The sequence below is a fragment of the Mustela nivalis genome, assembly GCF_964662115.1.
Source record: "Mustela nivalis genome assembly, chromosome: 2".
In the NCBI taxonomy this organism is placed as follows: Eukaryota; Metazoa; Chordata; class Mammalia; order Carnivora; family Mustelidae; genus Mustela; species Mustela nivalis.
In genome coordinates, this window is record NC_139021.1 from 176,608,889 (window position 1) to 176,629,394 (window position 20,506).

Here is a 20,506-nt window from a genome sequence, read left to right on the forward strand (position 1 = left end):
GGCAACATTTTTAACTTTTTAACCAAAGTGTTACTGGAAGACAGCTCGTAATTATCCAGATGTCTTTTGATTGGGAAATTAGGCCTCTGGAGGGGTGTGTGAGTGTGTATGTGTGTGTGTGTGTGTGTGTGTGTGTACACATGTGTGCATTTTAGAGGAGCTGCTTGTTCAGATCACAATGGTAGGGGATTGAGTTAAGCAGAGTGAATGTGATCCTATCACCCAGAAGCCCCTTCATTTGTTCTGTCTTTGGCACTTTGAGTGAAGATGACTATGTCTGTCAGCCTGGAAACTGAATGTAGTTGGGTTGTTTGATTCTGAGAGTTTGTTTCTCTTGATGACTCTGGGTTCCTGGTGAGCAGAGAGACAGACTGAGATTTCTTTTCACATATACTCAGTCTTGAATTAGCATTTCCTGGGTGTTCACAGACCATTAGCTGTCTTTATGGAAGGCTGCTTCCTTATTCAAAAGATGTCATGGTTCTTTCCTGAGTGTGTGGGGTTTATCATATCATCTTTGGAAATCTTCTTTTTGGTGTAGGGAGACTTTGTGCTGGATTTTGCTTTTTAGAATACTTTTTGTTGCTGTCTTAGTAGTTGTGTCTTTGTACATTCAGGGAACACTCCAGGAACCTGCTATGGGTTAGGAAAGCCATAGGAGCTTCAGGTGATGGGAAGTCAAATGAGAACTCGGAATGGGGGGTTTCTTTAGAGATATCCTTAGAGGGTATCCTGGGAGAGATTGCACAAAAGAAAAACAGAATTTAGAAAGGGCTAGAGGCTCATTCAAACTTATAGGGAGCCTCATCGTCACCCTTACCCATATCATCATCACCATCATCATCACCATCACCTCTATCATCATTATCATCATCTACCATCATCATCACCACTACCATCACCATCATCAGCATCATCACCACCACCATTACCCATGTCGTCATCCTTAACTATCATCACCATCACCGCCATCATTACCATCATCATCACTATCACCCCATCATCACCACCATTATGATCACCATCAACATCATCATCATCACCATCACGCCATCATCACCACCATCATCACCATTATCACTACCATCATCACCATCATCACCACCATCATCACCATCACCATCACCACCACCATCATCATCATCACCATCATCACCATCACCATCATCACCATCACCACCATCATTATCACCATCATCACCACCATCATCACCATCACCACCATCGTCATCGTCACCACCACCATCATCACCATCACCACCACTACCATCATCACCACCATCATCATCATCGTCACGGCAGTAATAACAACATCTAACATCTCTTGAATACAGGAATTGTGCTTGACACTTTGCAGTGGCATCTCAAATAATCTTCTCACCATCTGTTAAGGTCAGCACTTTTGTAATCCCATAATTTCAATGGAGAAAATGAAACTGCAGTGAGATTTAGCAACTTGTCCAAGGTTATACAACCACCAGTTACTAGACCTGGATCCGAATGCCACCTGCCAGAGGGCAGATCCTCACAGACCCATTCAGCTGTGATGTCTCCGTGAGGACTCAGGGGATGTGGAGAGGTGGTGAGTAGCGGACTGCACATAGAAGGGCTGGTGTGTAAAGGCACAGACATGGCAGGGGCCATGTGGGCGCAGTGAATAGGAGTATGTTTAGTGTATCTGTGTGTAAAGGGGGCAGAGGAAGGCAGGGATAGAAGCAGACTCTGGATAGCTTCAGGTTAGTTAATTATTACTTAATTAGACTGACAGAAAGCACTTGTCTGAGCCAAGCATGGTACTGGGTGCTGGGGGAGCACTACTGAACAGTAGATGGTTCCCTGTCTCATGGGGGACACAGACGTGATTGGATGGTCACAGCCAGGCTCTGGAACAGGGGAACTCAAGTAGTGAGTTGAAGGAATGATCAGTGTTCCCAGTTGCTCTCCTTGGCTTAAAAAAACAAGTCTACTCAAGACCTGTCCTTTGTCCTGGCCACAGCAGGTCCAGAAGATTTACTTCTGTAGGATGTTACTGACATCGTGTTGATTTGATAACAGGGTTTCCTATTTTAGTAGAGAATGCTTCTGAGGAAGACAGAAAGTCAATTTTGCGGGGAAGAGGAAAGGAAAAGAGACAAAGCTGGCTCGTGATAGACAGTTTAATTTTTAGACTTTTTGGTTAAGTCTTAGACAGCTCTTTTCTCTGCAATGGGCTGTCATTGTTTACCCACAGCAGGCCCTTTCAGCTGTCTGCACTGCTCGTCCTGAGTTGTCTCTATAAGCACTTTTCAGCACACCTTTCTGTCAAAAGCCAGGAATTAAGGTACTTTGCGCCCATTGTTTGATATGAATGAACCCCAGTGACAAGCTCTTCTCCAGCAAACATCCTAACATCAGGGCACTCTGGCTTTGACCCTTTGGTTGTTAAAAGTTCTTGATATACTTATGCCCCTCCCACTCCAGATGTGCCAGTCTGGCTTTGTCATTTTCCAGAAGCATCCTGGCCGCACTGTGCCTCACATCAGCGCCCTGGGTGGGGACTGACAGCACTTCCTGGGTTAGTTTCATTGGCCGATGCACAGGCAGGTCCTTGGTGGAGATGTTGGTCATGTAGGGAATGGTAGAGACCAGGCAGATGAGGCTCTTCCCTGTCCCTGACCTCCTCCCTGACTGCTCAGACCTAAGGGAAGAGTGGGCGGGAACTTAAAATGCTTTGTTCCCAAATGTCTGGTCTCAGGATCCTGGTTCTTCTTTACTGGTTTGGATCATTTGTTCAGTTTTCCCTGGGAAATAATGACATTGTAGCCAACAGCCAGCATTCCCTGGAGGCTAACTCTGCTGAACTCTCTGGGTGGGCAGGTTCCAGAGTGGATGGCCCGAGATCAACTTTGTAGCTTTGTGGCTTGGGAGAATGACCTCCCCTCTCAGTGCCTCAGTTTCCTTGTCTATAGAAAGGAAATAACATTTGCCTCTCCCTCCTATGGTGCTGAAAGCATCAAATGGGGCGATAGACTTACAGCACTTTGCTTAGTGTTTGGGACATAAGAAGCATTCAGTAACTGCTGGTGAATTCAAATCTTAGCAACAATACTTGTTATGGATGTCACTATACCTCATCTTATGGATGAGGAGACTAAGACTCGGAGGGGAAGAGGTAGAGTGACTTGCTGGTGGTCAGAAAGCTGGTAAATATCAGGGCTGGAGCTTGAACCTGGCTTTCCTGAATCTGGGTCGGTTCCCTACATTTCCCTCTGCAGAGCTCTGGCTTCTCAGCCCGGTGCATAGCATCGTGCAAAACCAGCTGCGCCCTGGATCCTGCCTGATGATTTATATGTTATTCTGACGTGTGGGCTGTGTGGAGTACGATTAATCAGTAGCTTACAATTTTTTTTTTTTAAAAAGCCTATAGCACCCAGTATTCCCAGGCAGTCTCCCATCCAAGTACTAACTAGGCCTGATCCTGCTTAGCTTTCGAGATCAGACGAGATTGGACACATTCAGGGCACGCTCAGTCCGTAGAATACAAAATGTTTCTCAATGCAAGAATGACCTCAGCCTCAGTTTTCTCATCTCGTGCCAAGATGAGGCATTTGGGCTTAGGCGATCCCTGTGATTCAAGACTCCAGTTCCTGGGCCCACCACGTGCATGCCTTCGGGAATTCACTTATTGCTCAGAGTTCTAAGTTTTGTGGGCTATGCAAGAGTAATGTTTCCTTCAAAAGAGTTGGGGCCCCTCACATGTACTAGGTGCTTAATCTGTGACACCTGCCACTGACATTTCTGTGGCTTATCTATGTTCCTGGACAAGAGCCACTTACTTCCTCCTCCCATTTCTAGAGAAACGGCATTTACCATGTTTTATTAATGCCTCTTACTTCTAAGGTGAGAAATGCTATAACACCATGGTTCAAAGCACAGAACTTAGGGGTGCTTTGGTGGCTCAGTCATGAAGTGTCTGCCTTTGGCTCAGGTAGTGACCCCAGGGTCCTGGGATCAAGCCCCTCGTCGGGCTTCATGCTCAGTGGGAAGCCTGCTTCTCTCTCTCCTATGCCCCCAGCTTGTGTTCCCTTTCTCACTCTTTCTCTGTCAAATATATAAATAAAATATTAAAAAAAAAACCAAAAAACTCTGACTTATTTTTAACATTAAAAAAGATAAAAGCACAGAGCTTCATTTAAACAGTCTAGGTACAAATCCTCACTTTACCACTTATTAGCTGTGTGACTTTCAGCAGGTTGTTTAACCTCTCTGTGCCTTAGCTTCCTATCCATCAAGTAAGGATGTATTAGTGTGTATATTTGCCTCAGGTGCCTAGAACAGACCATGGCCTTTCGTGAGTTTTCAGAGCATGTTAGCCCGGTTGCCTGACTTACGTACGTATAGTGAGCAGCCCCTTTCTCATAACTAGTGAGGGAAACTCAAGCCTGAAGAGAGTTCCCTCTGTCCCCGGCATCCCACAGCAGTGACTGGCTGGTTGTTCTCTTCTCTCTCAGGTCCCATTTAAGAAGCACTAACCATTCACTGTCTTTCCACTGGGCTCATTTCCAGGATTTTCAAAAGAATTTTGAAGCCATGGAAAGACTAACCCGAGGGAGAACTGTACCAGGGAAATTTTCCTGCCCCCTTTTGCCCTCCATCTCCACATCCATTTGGAAGTAGAAGTAACCATTCCCCGCCTCCCTGTCTCTGTGTCCATCTTCCCCTCATGGGCTCGGGTGGCAGAAGAGCAGCCTCTAAACGCTTGTGTGGGATTGGGGGGGGGTACACCGGGATTTGGGGGGGGGGCGCGGGACACGGGGTGTAATTCAACCTGGTGTTTCAGGTGAAAGGAGGATTCATTTCTCTTTTATTCAGTTCAGAGGTGCTTTTGCCCAAAAGGAAGTCGTTTTCCTAATGTGTTGGCTTCTGGGGCTAATCTCTTAACTCCTGTCTTCTAGTTGGAAAATATTAGTAAAAAGGGGAGCTCATGGTTGATGTAAATGTGTCTCTGTCTGTGCTGATTTGAAGACCATGCTGTCTGAGGATACGACAGCTATGTATTCGGGAGGAAGAATTGGGACTGGAGCCCAAACATCATTAGGATGATGGCAGGAGAGAAAGATGGGCGTGCGGGCATGCACAGAGATTTCTGTGGCCTTCTGAGTGGGAGCTTCGTCTGAGGGATTCCCTCTCGGGGAGCTCATGAGCTGGGGAGCCCTGGCCCTTCTGGGTGCCTAGTTCTGGCTCAGGAAGCCATTTGTCAGTGCTTCTAGAAGAGAAACCAACATGAATCTACCTAGGAAAATCCTAGACTGGGTGAAATGAAGTGCAGTCTGGTTGGGCCATCAGAGTGAGGATCTGGTGGAAGCAGGGGAGCTGGGGCAGGGAGCAGTGCTCAGGGAGATCCCCTCGGCCACTAAGCTGCAACCTGGAGCCACTGGGTAGCTGTAGTGCCTTCTCCAGCCCCTCTTTATGGGCCTGGAGCTGTCGGTCTCCCCTGTGGTGTCTCTGTCCCCTCTTGGCTGGTATATTCCTGCTCATGATCTCCTGTAGACAGCCTCCGAGGTAGGGAAAGTCTTGCCAATTTATATCTTTTCTGGGGTTTTATTCACTCTAGCCTTAGAGTACGTCATCTGGGATTGCCTTGGAATGTTTCGTTCAGTCGCACGTTGTTCTCATCTTTGACTGTCAGTGAGGTCATTGCCAAGCTGTTCACTGTTCAGTGAGCTGCTTTCCCCTATTTGGGAGGGTGCGGCCTGCTCTGCATGCCTGATGTGAGAGGAAACAAGGAGGTGGGGGCTTTTTTGACCTTAACCATAACTTTGGATGTCAGCAAGCAAGGGCTTTAGTCATCACTCTTCCACCACTGAATGTGTAATTCAAAACTCTGACGCAGTGATTCTCAGTCACCAGCACCAGCATCATTTGAGATGCTTGTTACAAAGTGTCGATTGCCAGACATGTCCTGTGAGTATACTTGAGGGACTCAACATTGTAACAAGCCTGACTGTTCTTCAAGGGTGAGAGCCACCGAGGCACTCAGGGGAGCTTGCCCGTGTTTGCCGAAACTATTAATTCTCAAGTGAATCTTGTCTTTTCCAGTTGCCTTTGGGGGAAATTCTCTGCTTTAGCTCTGAATTTCTTCTTCTAAAGCTGCTCTTTGATTTTTATTCTTCCAAATACCCTCCATGGTGATAGGACTTGCCCATTTGGTGTTTAAACAGCTGATTCATTTAGGGCCACAGCTGATCAGGAGGCTCAGCAAGCTGGTGACTACCATTGTGGTGGGAAAGAGACTGGCCAGTAAGGAGAGGGCTTTTCTCAGGTCTCATGAACTGCCTCCAAAGACAGTTCCTAAAGAGGAGACTCCAGGATGTGCTGAGCTCTGGCAATCTGGTTGTAGCAAGTGTGTATCACATCTCCAGTCATTTTGAAAGACTGTGTTCATTTGAGTGATTTCTGTTTTTGTAACAGAAAAGTGTCTCCCAGCGGTGCCTTAGTCCGATTAGAAAGCCCCTTTCCACAAAGTAGCATTGCATTTGAGTACAGGTGGAGATTTCCAGAAGTGTGAGCATTGGTTACCATACCTTACCTTTCCTGCCGCTATTGGGCCAGTTGTGGATTTGCAAGATATCGAGTCACTTCTGATACTGTTATCCTGAGATGTTATAGTCATAAAGATGTAACTGAAATACTTTTTCTTCATTGTTGGAATGTCAAAAACGACTTACTAATTGTAGAATGCTGAATAAAGGCAAGATATGGCCGGCAGAAAACCTGATCTCCAAAGCCTAGCCTTGCTACTCACTAACTTTATGTCCTTGGGCACATCACTGAGTCTCCAAACCTGCAAAGACACTCACAGAGTCATCAGAGGATTTAAGAGATGCCAGTACCTGATGCTACCCAAACACAGTTCCTGCCTCATAGAGGGTTCTATAATGAGTGCTGCTTGCATCTGAATTCAACCAGCTTGATTCATTAAACACTTACTGCACTTGATTCATTAAACACTTACTGCACTTTTGTGTGCTTTGCGCCAGGGGAGGGAAGGTGAGGGAGGAAAGGAAGAGAGGTGGCAAGCGAAAGGATTAAACTCTGCTTTGAGGAGGAAATGAAATTCAACAAAAGAACACCAAAGAAATGGATGAAATGGATGAATTGACTGTAAGCAAATCCACCTTACTCCCATGTTGCCAGAGAGCTGGAGATGCGAGGCCAAGGGTTCTTGCACCGTTCTGCTGGGGAGGATGTGAGGGGGGTTGCTGGCAAAGCTGAGTCATCATGATTATAGGCTATGCATTTCTGTTTAAAAAGCGACCACTTTAAACATGGCTCCCAGCAATTTCAAATCAATTATAACCCACAATCAGATCTCCAATTTTTTTTTTTAAAGTCTTCAGAGTCTCTAACTATAGATATAAATCCTCTTTCTTTGTTTGAGGTCAGGAGTTCAGTAAGATCATCCAACTAGTGAGTTTGAATGAAACTAACTTGAACTAATTATCAGTCAGCCCTCTGATAGCAAACTGATGTCCTCATAAGGGATTATTTGTTATTTTTTTCCAGGCAATTTCTTTCCTCACACCCCTGGCTGTTATTTGTGTGGTGAAAATTATCCGGCGAACAGACAAGACTGAAATTAAGGAAGCCTTCTTAGGTAGAGTATTCACAGTTCCTGCTCTAGGGGATGGGGCTGGACTTAATTAGATCAGTAGATTTTAAAAATCTCTGTTGCACCCAACTGATTTTTCTCTTGGTCAAATTAAGCTTGGGAGAAATAAGGAAAGATAAACTTTTAACCCTAAGAAAAGCCAATGCAGAGAAGTAAGCATCTTACCTTTAGGGGCAGTCTTGTCGCTGTCCATTGTGCTGAACGCGAATGTCCAAGTGTACCTCTGAGCTCTGTGCTGCTCAGACACCGCAGCAGGGTAGCTCTCAGCCATGAAGCAAAGAGAATCTGAAACTGTTGCCATTGACTGTCCAATCCCACGTCTGTGGCTAATAAGTCTATATTACGGGCAATTCAGAAATCAACTATAGACTTCTTGACCAGTCATCATTGGCTAGAGGCATAAAGGTCAAAAGCAGATGTAAAATATAATAGAAATTGGAAATAAACCCCATAGCTCATTTTTGGGGGGAGGCATTTTGGCAGTTAAGCAGTTGTTATTGTATAAAGAGTGCCACAGTCTTTGCCATTGACTATGATACCGTTGTTAGAAATTCTCTTCAAGCTAAGCCATAGCTGCCTATGACACGAGCTTGACATTTTTAAGAAAAAACCAGGGACGCCTAGGTGGCTCAGTCCCTAAGCTTCTGCCTTTGGCTCAGGTCATGATCCCAGAGTCCTGGGATCGAGACCCACCTCGGGCTCCCTGTTCACGGGAAGCCTCTTTCTCCCTCTCCCATTCCCCCTACTTGTGTTCCCTCTCTCACTGTATTTCTCTCTGTCAAATAAATAAAGTCTTAAAGAAAAAATGCTTTTTAAAAATAAGATAAAAACATTTTTATGGTATTCATATTAGTTAAATGAGTAAATGACAGTATTAAGAGAAAACAAAGCTAATTCACTTGCTTAGTAACCAAAATAAACTACCCAATAGTCAGGTTTTCAGCTTTCTGATCATTAGAAGTACTGAATTATGTTTATTTTTTTGATATCCCAATAAAAACTATCCAAACCCTCACATAAACCACTTTTGGTATATTGTATAGACTTACCATTCATTCAGTTAGAGATATCTGAAAAATGAGATTTCCCACCTCCAAGAGTATGTTTGTAAATTACTGGGCTTTGAGGAAATGGAAATGTAGCAAAATGTGGTCTTCTCTTTTCTTGGTACAGGAGTGGGGGTGGTAAGGGCAACATCTGGGGTATGCAGAGCAGCGAAGGGGATTTGTGCTCTGAAGCAGAACAGGGAATATTTCTTACATAACCAGGCTTTGGTTGGGCTCTAACTGAACAGAACAGAATCACTCTCCAATTAGCTCATATAAATTAGGGGTTAGTTATAGGACTGTATGAGCAATCTCCCAAATACCCAAGAATGGGGGGAGAATGGACAGAAGAGCTTCGTGGGGACTGGAGTTGGGAGCTGGGCCAGTGGGGGTGGAGACACACTCCTCTCTATAATATGCCTTCCCTCTTCCCGTCACACATCCTGCCTAATCCTGCCCCTGCCTTTGGTTTCTATGAGGTTTGGGCTTGCAGGGGTGGTTGCTCCTGGCCCACACCCATAGAACCATCATCTCCAGGACCCACCTCCAAATAGCTCTTCGTCTCATAGATGAGTCTTCCCAGGCAGACCCTCTGGCTCGACTCATTTATCACACTTGGACACAACAGTCACGAGTCTCTGGTCAGCTTGCCTCGGGTCAGATGTGTACCCAGGCTGCTTATCTGTGGTTTGGGGATTTGGCAATCACATGCTCAGATTCCCCTCAGCCGAAGTGGCAGAAAGGTCAGGTTTTCCAAGGAGGGCATAGGTGCCCTCCCCATGTAGCCCGAGCAGCCAGGGCAGTGTTGGGATAAATATCCCGGTGGTGTCTCCAAGGTCCTGCTGGCAGCTCTCTCAGCTGACCTGGAAATCCCTTCGCCTCACTTGTTATTCTAGTTGTTTCCCTGGCTCGGAGTCCCTAGATGATCTGACTGTGGGTAAGAGCTGTCATTTGTGGTTATGGTTATAATTTACTGCCAGCTGTTGGAGTTGGGTGTTGTTGTGGCAGTAAGTTACTTCTCTAGACTTTTTCATTTTCCACGAAATCTCCCTTAGATGACATTTCAAAATTGCAAACCACACCCTGCCTTGTATATGTTAACAGAGAAGGTTAGAGTCTTTGGATGTTCTATTTGCTTAAATAGATGAAAGCCTGCCTGGGGAGCCTCCTGTTGTACACGACTTTTTTGTTTTTTAAAATCACTTCTTTTAGGAATCCTCAGAAGTAGGGGGTGAAGGACTGATCTTTAAAAAGTCAGGACAGAAAACCAGGTGTAGCATTTCCAATGTGATCTAGAATTCAGGACTTTCTCAGTGAGAGTGATTTGGTGCTCAGGTCCCTGAATCCTAAGACTGCCTCTTACCTACACGTCCACAGTGGCCACCTTCACGCTTCTGCTGCAGATGAGATGGGTGAGGCTTGCGCCTGTGCAGCATCCTGCTTTTAGGAATTTCGGCTGCAGAACAGCCAGTTGATACAAGAGTCTCCTGTTACAGAAATCCTGTAGCTCCAAATTCTCAACAACAAACAAAGTAACAGAAGCTCTCTAACCTCTGGGATGTGTATGACCAGTAGTGTTCTCTATACAGGCCACTTGTGGGCTAACTCACATGACACATTATTTTGAATTTCTTTATTGGACACAGCCTGGTTTGTGGTTTGCCTGTTCTCTCAAAACCACAGTGCTGTGGGATGTTGTCAGCATGCCTCTTATGAAAGAGACCCACTGGGTTATTGTTAATCGACAAGCATTCCTGATTAGGGCTGTTCATTTCCTGCTCAGGCAGCCCTTCATGCCTCTTGATCTGGTCTTAGCCTACCCTCTGCTCTCAGTGAGAGCCCCCTTAGTGGTCCCCTAGGGGTTGTACTATTCAGATGAAAATAATCCATTTGGTTTACTTCCAGAATGATGAGAGGACTTTCACCCTAAATGTCATCAGTCAGTATCTCCGTTGTTTTGTCTCCTTCAGGCTTCTGGATCAGAGAGTGAAGTTGCCGGCTGTTGGCAGTTACATCACATCTACAGGTTTTCTAGCTCAGTTACTTGAAACTTTTCAAAGAACTGCTCTTTGCTAGAATAAAGCCAACCCAGTGCTGAGACTGGGGATGTATATGGTGTTCTGCATTGATGTAGCAGTCTATGAAGTTCCCCAAGGGCATTGGGAGATCAGCTGGCGATGCTTGTTCCCAGAGACCTCCGCTGTGCTAAGGCCATGCTAGGACCAGGATCAGAAGGAGGCCGGCCCTGCTGGGGAAAACACAGCCGTGAGCCCGCCGAAGCGGCTCTACCAGGAAAAGACCCCAGTCGTGCTGGGTGATCTCACAGCCTGTTAATTGTCCTGGCTCTGGGGAGAATATGGCAGTGAAGAAAGCCCAGGGCATTTTCCCTCCTCTCTGCAAAGGAGACCTCTCAGGGGGGCTCTGAGCTGGCTAGAGAGAAGGAAGGTCAGCATTTTAGAAGGAAGGGTCTGTGCAGGCAGAATTCTATCAGTAGATCTCTCTGAATTCCTACACACTGGTTTCCAGTTTATCCGTCCCAGTTGCCTGCTTGGTTTGTTAATGGCAGTGCTGGGCTATGACTCCTGCTTGGCTCTCCCCGCACCATCCGTCTTCTTGCCACACTCAGATAGGGTCCATTGGGGCCCATCTCGCGCTGAGGTGATTAGTTTTCCTTTTGACAAAGATATTCATTTGAACTGGCCCCTCTGTTCTCTCTGCTTCCCATGACTTGTTAAAAGCAGATAGGTTTTGTATCAGTCTCTGTGGCCTGTGCCCTTGGTGACGGTGGTGGCCATTGTGCGGTACTTTCTGTTCGGAGAACACGTTTGTCTCCCTTAATAGCCATGCATTGCTCTAGGCAGCTGCTTCCTGGAAATATCTCTCCAGCTCTGTTTTCTTACATAAATCTTAGCTACTGTTGAACAGTCAATGGCTGCCAAAGGGAAATGGTAGCTCACGTGCTTTGTTATTCAACAAAGCATTGGAATGGGGCATCTGTAGGTTTGTATGCAAGGCATTTGACCTTCTATCACATTGATTCACCCTTTGTGCAGTTTTGATAAAATAGGAGAGACTTGTGAGGTACCCTTTGAATGATCTGTAGTTTATCCAGCAGTGTCCTTCCAAGCTACTAAGAAAAAGTCCCCAGGCTTTAATAACATAGTCCAGAATAATTAATAATAATAATAATAATAATAATAATAAAAATGGACTAATAACATAGTCCAGAAGTTCCTACTGCCTCAGGTGGCAAAAAGCACCACCTAGGCAAACCTTCTCAGAACCCAGGGAGGTGTTGGGACTCTTTACCTTCTCAGAGGGTGATTTGTTTGGTAACAAAGGGACAGCGGTCAACAGGTGATGGTCAACACAGAGATAATCGTGGAGTGGGAATGTCCTACTCTAAAGGAGTCCAGCAGCTGCTCTGATTAGAATTATGTTTGAGAAGTTGCCAGAAACAAATTAAAAAGTTATGTTTTGTAAAGAACATGTGAAAGAAACTCGACATCCTGTAGTATTAAATCTGTTCATATCAGGCCAAAGCATAATGGATAGTTTCCTTTCCAGTATTAAAAATTTTAGTCAAGGAGAATAGATAAATTTTGTGTCCTAGAAGCTTGGGATTTTATGAGCCATTCTCCAAAGTCTTGCCTTAATGTATTTTACTCTCGCCACTCAGACTTCCCCCTGTCTTTTAAACTATTGGCTCTTATGTTCGTAGTCGTAATGAATAGTATAATGATGTAACAGTGATGATGATGATAATGTTGATGACGATGATTGTGGTTTGAGAGCCAGCTGGTTATTCTTCTGTCTGTTGGTTTTGTTTTGTAGCGGTGTCCTTGGCTCTTGCTCTGAATGGAGTCTGCACAAACACTATTAAGTTAATAGTGGGAAGGTAAGTTCCAGGAAGAAACCAAGGGTGGCTAAGACTCTCAAGGTCATCTGTGGATTGGCCTTTGAGCTTTGGCTTAAGGAACACTTCTGGTTGCCCCCGGGACATGATTTCTGTTCTCCATTTATCTTGCCCTTTCCCTCGACTGCTCCAGAAGTGAGCTAGTTTCCATAGAGATGAACTGTCAGAAAGACCTGGATCTGAGGCCTGACTTTGGCTGTTGGCCTTGGACAGGTTAGCTCCCATCTCAGAAGCTCAGCATTTACTGATTATCGGCCTGGGGGAGGGTGCTAGCCAGGCACCTAGGGGGAAGAAGGTAGCTACAAATTGGGCAGTGCCTGGCCGTGGGGCAGTGGTGTACTCCCAACTTAGTGTGTTAAGAGTTGTCTTGGGGCCCCAATAAAATGCTGGTTCCCAGGCCTTGTCTGCTCTGAGGTTCTGGTTCAGTAGGTGAATAACCACACTTGGAGAAGCAGTAGCCAAGTAGGAGGGAGAGATTACCCCAGAAGTTCTGAGAGATTTTTTGATGATGATCATTGATATTTTATTGATATTGATAGATTATTATTAGGCCTAGATCTCAGGGATGGAAAGAGTTGGTGTGACCCACTATGTGCATAAAAGGGGCTGTGTGTTTTCAGCACCAGCAAAGCCTTGCCCATGGCTGGCCTTCAGCAAATATTAGCTGAATTAGTGGGAAGGGATTAGCCATCACCCATCTCTGTGAGAATCCTCACCCAGAGGAAGGCAGAAAAACACGGGGTGAAGTGTGTCAGTGCAGGAATCCAGTCACTGGGGCGCAGGCTTGCCTTTTCCACTTGCTGGTTGGATGTGACCTTGGACAGGAGTGTTATCTTTCTAAACTTTCATTTTTGCACCTGTCAGATGAAGGAAGTCCCGGAGTTGGCATAAGAATCATGTAATACGATGGGGGTGCCGTGCTTGGCACTGTGTGTGGTACCTGGTGATGGCTCCATAAGTACCAGCTGTGCCTGCGGGAGGGGGTTCAACCTTGGGCCCCACTTCTGCCCACGCCCCGTGAGGTCTGTGTCCCCAACCTGGGCCAGGGAGGACAGCCTACCTGGCCATGTGCTCTGTACCATGGAGCTGAGCTGTTGGGTCCTCGGTCTCAGTGAGGTTAGGTGAGACCCGCTATTCAAAGAGGGGCAACTGACCATCCAAATTCAAGATGTGGGGACCTGAGGAGCCTGGAGTCTGGGCTTCTGGAAGCAGCTGCTGAATACGAGCTGTCGCTGGAGGCAGGAACTACCTTCTCCGCTGGCACCGTGCTTAGGTGCCTCCCATCAGTCCACTCTTCCAGCCCTCACGACCTTCCCTTGGGGCAGGTATTCATCTCCCCTTTTACAGATGTGGAAGCTGAGGCTAGGGGAGGCTATGGGACCTTCCCAAGGTCCGAAAATGAGTATGTGGCAGAGTGAGAGTTCCAACTCAGAGCTTTCTGATCCCAAAACCTGAGCTTTCTCCAAGATCACTGAGTCTGGAGTGGTGCCGGGGGAGCATTGGTGTGGACAGCAGCAGGAGGAGCTGGGGGCAGCAGGGAAAGGCGGGGGTCAGCTGGGGGTTCCTTTGTGATGGCAGCATTTTATATTGAAAATGTCCATGGTGTCTTTTGTAGACCTCGCCCCGATTTCTTTTACCGCTGCTTTCCAGATGGAGTGATGAACTCGGAAATGCACTGCACGGGTGACCCTGACCTGGTGTCCGAGGGCCGCAAAAGCTTCCCCAGCATCCATTCCTCCTGTAAGTTCCGAGGCTGGGATGCCCTTTAATTCCTGGTCATGTCTCCTGGCCACTTCCCTTGGGAGTTTCGGTGGAGAGGAAAGTGCTGGGACACGAGTGTTGAGCACATTTCATGTTTCTTTCCCTGTAGGCTTAGAAACACAAATTCAACAGAAAGTAATAAACCTGGGGATGAGGCTCTATAGAGTTTACAAGATATTGTATATGTTGCTTCTGTGAGCTCAGTGGAGCCTGACATGGGACACTTGGCCCTTTGGCAGGATGATTCAGGAGCTTAACAGGGCAGGGCAATTTACCGTGTTCCCTGGCAACTGGCTTTTCAGCTCCATGTTCTCTCTGGCGTATTCTTTCAGCGATGGTACTGTGTGTGTGTACATGTACATACACACAGTACACACACGTGTGTGGGTGCACGCCTCACTGTGTAGTCTGGTTATAGATATGTGGGCTGGGACCAGCCTTAGAGCCAAGACTAAATATTTCGATCAGGTGTAGGGTGTGTAGTGGAGAGGACACAGGTCTTTGTAGTGACAGACCCTGCTCTGCCAGGTCTTAGCTCTGTGACTTACCCACTCTTTCCTCAGCGCCTGTGGTGTACCGTGGGAATGATGATGCTTCCATTCCGGCTGGGGTGAGGGTTAAGAGAAGGACTGCTGGTCGCTGACATTTGGAGCAGCTGCTATGCCAGGGCGTGTAGGGCATTATCCCATCAAATGTAGTCACTGTGTATGTGAAGTACTCAGGATGCTGCTTTAAATCAGCAGTATGTACCCGTATCGTTGTCTGTAACCAGAGCTGAGGTTCCAGAGTGTTCTGGTTCATTCCAGCAATGTTTTTTGGGTGACTGAGGTGCCAGCGGTGCTAGGTGTTGGGAACACAGAGATGACTAAGACATAGCTTGTGTTCTGGGGACTCTAGAGGCAGTGGCACACTGTATATTTAGGTTGGTGACCCTGGGATCATTGGAAAACTGTGGCCACAGGCGGCCACTTGGGAGAGGCTGTTCTTATGGCCTGAAGTCCTTGATTTCTCACTGGTGTGACATTGTCAGCCATTGGCAGGCCTGTTACCTTGATCTTGTCTGTTTTTTCTAAGTGTGTAAGACATTTCCTGAAAGTGGCTTGATCAAAGAGTCTTTGGATGCCTTTTCCTGCTGTGTTTGTTGAATATTTTTCTCAGAGCCTTTAGAGACTGGAGCCCTATCAACAAGATATTGGGGTGCCAAGCACTCGACGTGAATGACTGTTAATCTGCACAATGGCCTCACCAGGGTGGGTTATCCCCATTTTTAACGTAAGGACAGTGAAGCTCAGACAGACTCTGTAACTTGTTCAAGGACATTTAGTTGACCTTCCTACCAGCCTCTAACTCGATAGTGTCTCAGGGCTTACTGTGATGAAATACAATGAAGTATCCCATGTTCATGTAAATAAATAACTTGTCTGGTTTGTTGGACTATAGGGAGTTGAATAATGTTCCCCCTAAAGATATGTCCGAGTCCTAACCCACGGAACCTGTGAACGAGACCTTATTTGGAGAATCACCTTCGCAGGTGTAATTGAATTAAGGACCTCAAGATGAGATCATCCCGGTTTTAGGGTGGCCCTAAATCCAATGACAGATGTCCCCATTAGAGAAAGACATAAGAATATTTGAGACACAGAGACATAGGTGAGAAGACCACATAAAGATGGGGGTAGAGATTGGAATGGTACAGCCACAAGCCAAGGAACGTGGAGCCTCCAGATGCTGGAAGGGGCAAGGAAGGATCCTGTCCTGGAGCCTTCAGAGGGAGCATGACCCTGCCCACACCTGGATTTCAGACTCCTGGGCTCCCGATTTCTCTGTTGTCTTAGGGCATGTTTTGTCCTCCCAGAGGCTCAGTGCCAAGCTTGAAGGGGCTTCCAAAGCTCAAAGCTGAAAGAAGTGAAATCCTAAACGCTGGCTTTTAGATGGTTGACTGAGGCCTACTAGCACAGTTCAGTGTCCAGTGCTGCATTTGACGTTGGCCTGGAAACAGCTGTCGTGTGAGTAACTTAGCCCAGAAGACTGCTGGTCCTGGAGAGTAGAGCCCAGGCCCCACAGAAGGGTTCCTTGTGGAAGCACACCTTCCCTATCAGATCGTTTTCTGAGAGCTACCTGCCAGCTGCCACGTCAAGTGTGTGGCTGATGTCCCATCTGTACTCTACCAGCTTTTGGACAGAGGCTGTTACTAGCTTCTGCTTAAGACACTGTTTAAAATGTTATGGATTTTAACTACTTGGCAGACATGGAATTCTACCCAGCCTCTAGGCTTCGATGAGAGTATTTTTATCTGTTCTCTTTCTTTGTTGTGACAGGTCAGTGATTGCCTTACAGAGAGCTGCCACATCCACTTAGAAAAGCCATCAGGGCTGTTGTTTGGATTTTGTGGCTACCAGGAAGTGATTGGCATGACCCTTGGCTCCTGGAGGAGGTGCTGGACTCCGCAGATGACTTTAGTGGACCCCTGTGGTGATACACACACTCCTTCTCCCTTCAGTCAGATCAGCTTTGTAGGTTGCGCAGGAGTGAGTGGGCACAGGCATTCTAAGAGGGCCACAGGATCTCCGAAGATGAATTCCTCATGCTCAAGAATCACAGGCTTGCTTTGTAGATAACCGGTGACAGGAAGGTAGTTGATGTCTACATACCATCCTGCAGAGAAGTTGGTTTTCTTTGAACCTAAGAACCAACACTGGTTTCTTTTAGAAACAGAAGATCTTGTGCTTAATTGACCAGAAGCAGCCAAACAGCTCTCTACTAACGTGCTCAGGTGGCTTCCAGCCCTCCAATGGCCATCTTGTGGTACTTGCTCCGTAAGGAGTCCCAGGCCTCCTTTGTAGGAAAAATAGAGTCACCATTTCAAAGAGCAAGTGGCTTCCTCCAGAAACCAAGAAGTTACCAGAAACTTGGGATTTATTTTTTTATTGTTTTTGAAGATTTATTTTGGACAGAGAGAGTGTGTGTGCATGAGCAGGGAGAGGAGCAGAGGGAGAGAGAGAGAGAGAGAGAGAGAGAAATCTCGGGCAGGCTCCCTGCTGGGCGCAGAGCCTGACACAGGGCTTCATCTCATGACCCCGAGTTTGTGACCAGAGCCGAAACCCAGAGTCAGACACTCAACCCACTGAGCCACCCAGGTGTCCCCAGAAACTTGGGATTTAAAGCAGAGAAAGGCAATATAGCTTTAAAGCAGGGATATTCTGAAAAGGGAATTTTCTTTCATTGCAGTCTTGGGCTTTTTGATCGGGCATTATTTCACATTCTAGAAAGAGGATAGCTTTCAGAGAGAAGAATAGAAAGTAAGTGTTCTTGAGCATTTATTCTTGTAGGTTATGGGGTTGGTAGTCCGGGAGGGTGCAGGACGGCCAGACATGGCCAAGTCCTCTTTAGGGCAAGGATGAATACCGGTTACATAACCACAGTGGTCCAGAACTGGGGACTAGGAATTCCAAGGAGGGGACAGGAAGAGCTTTGGGAGGAAAAGCACTTTCTCCTATCATTTCCTAGGAGAGGATATATGAGCTACAATGTTTTGAGATACTTATGTTTGAAGTGTCTTTTTTTCCATTCTTTTGCTGGATGCAGAATTCTAGGTAGAAAAATCATTGTGGCTCAGGATTCTCATTTAGAGAGTGTTTGAGAGAAGCCCTGTAGCATTCCTTTCCTTGATTTTATTTTTCTCTCTCTGGAACCTCTTAGAATCTTCTCTCTGTCTCTGGCCATCTGAAGTTCCACGGTCATGTACCTTACTGGGATTCTTATTTAAGCTGGAAGCACTAAGCTAACAGGGTCGAGCTCATTAATTAAGCTTCACTGAAGGATGAATGGGGGAGTGAGCCAGGTTTTCTGTTTGACCCCGAGTGTTAGCATCTGGCCTTTTCTTTGAGGTTATTTCTTTCCCCAGCGGAGGCTCCCTAGGCTCTTGGCAGGTGGACCTGCACCTGGCATTCTGGAAGCTGGGCTGGGAGGCTGGGGTTCTTGTAGGTCACCTTGCGGACTAAGCCTTCACCCTCGCTTCTGTCTTGTTCCTCAGCCCTGGGCTCTACTTGCCTGCTTTTCCAAAAGTGCGGAAGCCTCACATCGTTTAACCTTTTATCTTTAAGAATCAGGGAGGTGGCAGTTTTCTTCCTGGTTTGTAGGATGGGTGTAGAGCTTGACTGGTCATAATAGAGACTTCCCACCTGGTTCTCATCTCCATCCCCTGCTTTCCCCTCTCAATCTGCAGTTCCCAGGGCCTCCCGCTCAGAGCTTTGCAGGCCCCAGCTGGTGAATAAGGGACCTCCCACTTCCCATCAGCACCAGCCTCGGCAGGCTTTAGACTCCGTTTTCTGGCTCCGGGAGGTATCCTCTCTGCCAGCTGCTTACCTTGGCATTCGTTGTGGTGTGGACTCCAGGTGCTTCTAGCTTCATCTGAGGTAGAATGTGTGGTCCTGTTTGCATCAGTCACGGTTCTGCAGAGAAACAGAACCGACAAAGAGTATGTGTGCGGGGGAGGGGATGCAGAGGAGAGGAAGAAAAGGGAGCAGTTATTTTGAGGAATTGGTTTGCATGGTTTTGGGGGCTGGCCAGTCTGAAATGTGTAGGGTCAGCCCGCGGGCTGGAAGCTCAGGTAATGGGCAATATTATAGTCTTGAATTTGAAGTGGGCAGAGCCAGTCAACAGGCTGGAGAGTCAGGCAGGATTTCCATGCTGCTGTCTTTTGAGGTAGAATTTTATTTGGGAAACCTCAGTCTTTTCTCTGAAGGTCTTCCATTGATTGGGCAAGGCCCAGCCCAGCTGGGGAGTGTGAGTGAAGCTCCTTCAAGTCCACTGATTGGGAGTGTTCATCACATCTAAAAATACCTTCCCAGCGACATCTAGACCGATGTTGACAGAACAACTGGGCACCAGGGTCTGTCCCTGATGACACGTAAAATTAGCTGTCTCACTGTTGTTCTTTCCTCCTTCTGACATTTAAAAATCCGAAACACCACCAAAACGCTCAAATACCTCAGTTACAGATATACCGCATGTCAGAAGGTTCTCGATCAGCCTCGGTGTTACTCTGATAATAGAGTCCTTGAGAGTGGAGTGCGCCCACTACGGCATCTTTGTAGGCTGAACGTCTGGGAGTTTGCTTTCCCTGAACAAATCTGAATGCATTTTAAGTATGGATTGCGAAATGATCTCAGGGTCCCATGTATGCTAACTGGCCAGGTGTGACTCCACGAAGCATGAATATTCAGGATTATAAACCAGCTGGTTCTTCAAGTGTTAGGCGAGCCTTTGCATAAAGACACAGGAAAAGGAAAACAGGAAATTCTAAGATTCATTTCTTTCGCACCATTGAGTTAACTGGAATTACCATCCAGGGGTTTTGCTGGGTGGGTTTGAGTAGATGAGAAACTTGAAAAATGCCCCTTTCTCTTCTTTTAGAAACGGTCTATAATGGCAGGGCTGCTGAGGTCATTGTTCTGGCCAGGACCGACCCATGGTCATGTATCTGAGGTCAGCTCAACTTGTGTGGTTTCCATTAGAACTTAAAGGAAAGCTTCCGGCATGTCACGGGACAGCCTCAGACCCAGCAAGAGCCCCTCATGGCTTTTCCCCTACATTTGTATTCTCCTACATCTCAAGCTTTGAAGGCAATTTCGAAGGTTCTGGGAAGTAACGGCTTCATCTGCCACATCTTTCTCAAGCAGAGGAAGACTCCCCTTTCTCTGGGGATGTTAGACGCAGGGAGGGAATGATTGCTGTCAGGAGGACGGTAGACCTCTTCATGGGAGAGGTTTCTTAATCTCTCTTCCATTACTACTCCTCCTCCTGGTTTCAGATCGTTCTCCCACGAATTCCTCCTTTCTACTGTGAGAGTTTAATGCCACCAATATTCTGTCTGTGTATGTACCACGGCCCTTTTTGGGGGGGCCACCAGCAATGACAATCCCTAAGACTTTTTCATCTCCCCAGGAGCCAGTTTTTATCCCCTTGGCGGGGGGTAGTGCTGTCCTGGTTGAGGATGCCTGGTTTGGGTGGGAGTTATCAACTTTACAGTTTTACCCACCGGGAGACTTTCGGGAATGTCTGAAGAAAGTAGTTTTCACAAGTCAGTGGCGGGGTTGGGGGGACGGACCGAGAACGTCAAGTACACAGAGG

General features: G+C 46.7%; 1 protein-coding gene across 7 annotated transcripts in view; it reads left to right on the plus strand.

Annotated features, from left to right (window-relative positions):
- Window positions 1-20,506, plus strand: part of PLPP4 (phospholipid phosphatase 4) — a 117,486-nt gene that overhangs the window by 45,754 nt on the left and 51,226 nt on the right. For 3 of the 7 annotated variants that reach the window (XM_082720205.1, XM_082720204.1, XM_082720203.1), the window contains exons 3-5: window positions 7,546-7,636; window positions 12,532-12,595; window positions 14,229-14,353. The exons of 1 other annotated variant lie outside the window; for it this stretch is intronic. In XM_082720205.1, the coding sequence (XP_082576331.1) occupies window positions 7,546-7,636; window positions 12,532-12,595; window positions 14,229-14,353 (280 nt within the window). Of the gene's footprint in view, window positions 1-7,545; window positions 7,637-12,531; window positions 12,596-14,228; window positions 14,354-20,506 lie in introns of those variants that run through there. 3 more of the 7 variants (XM_082720208.1, XM_082720207.1, XM_082720206.1) reach the window with 3 other exon arrangements.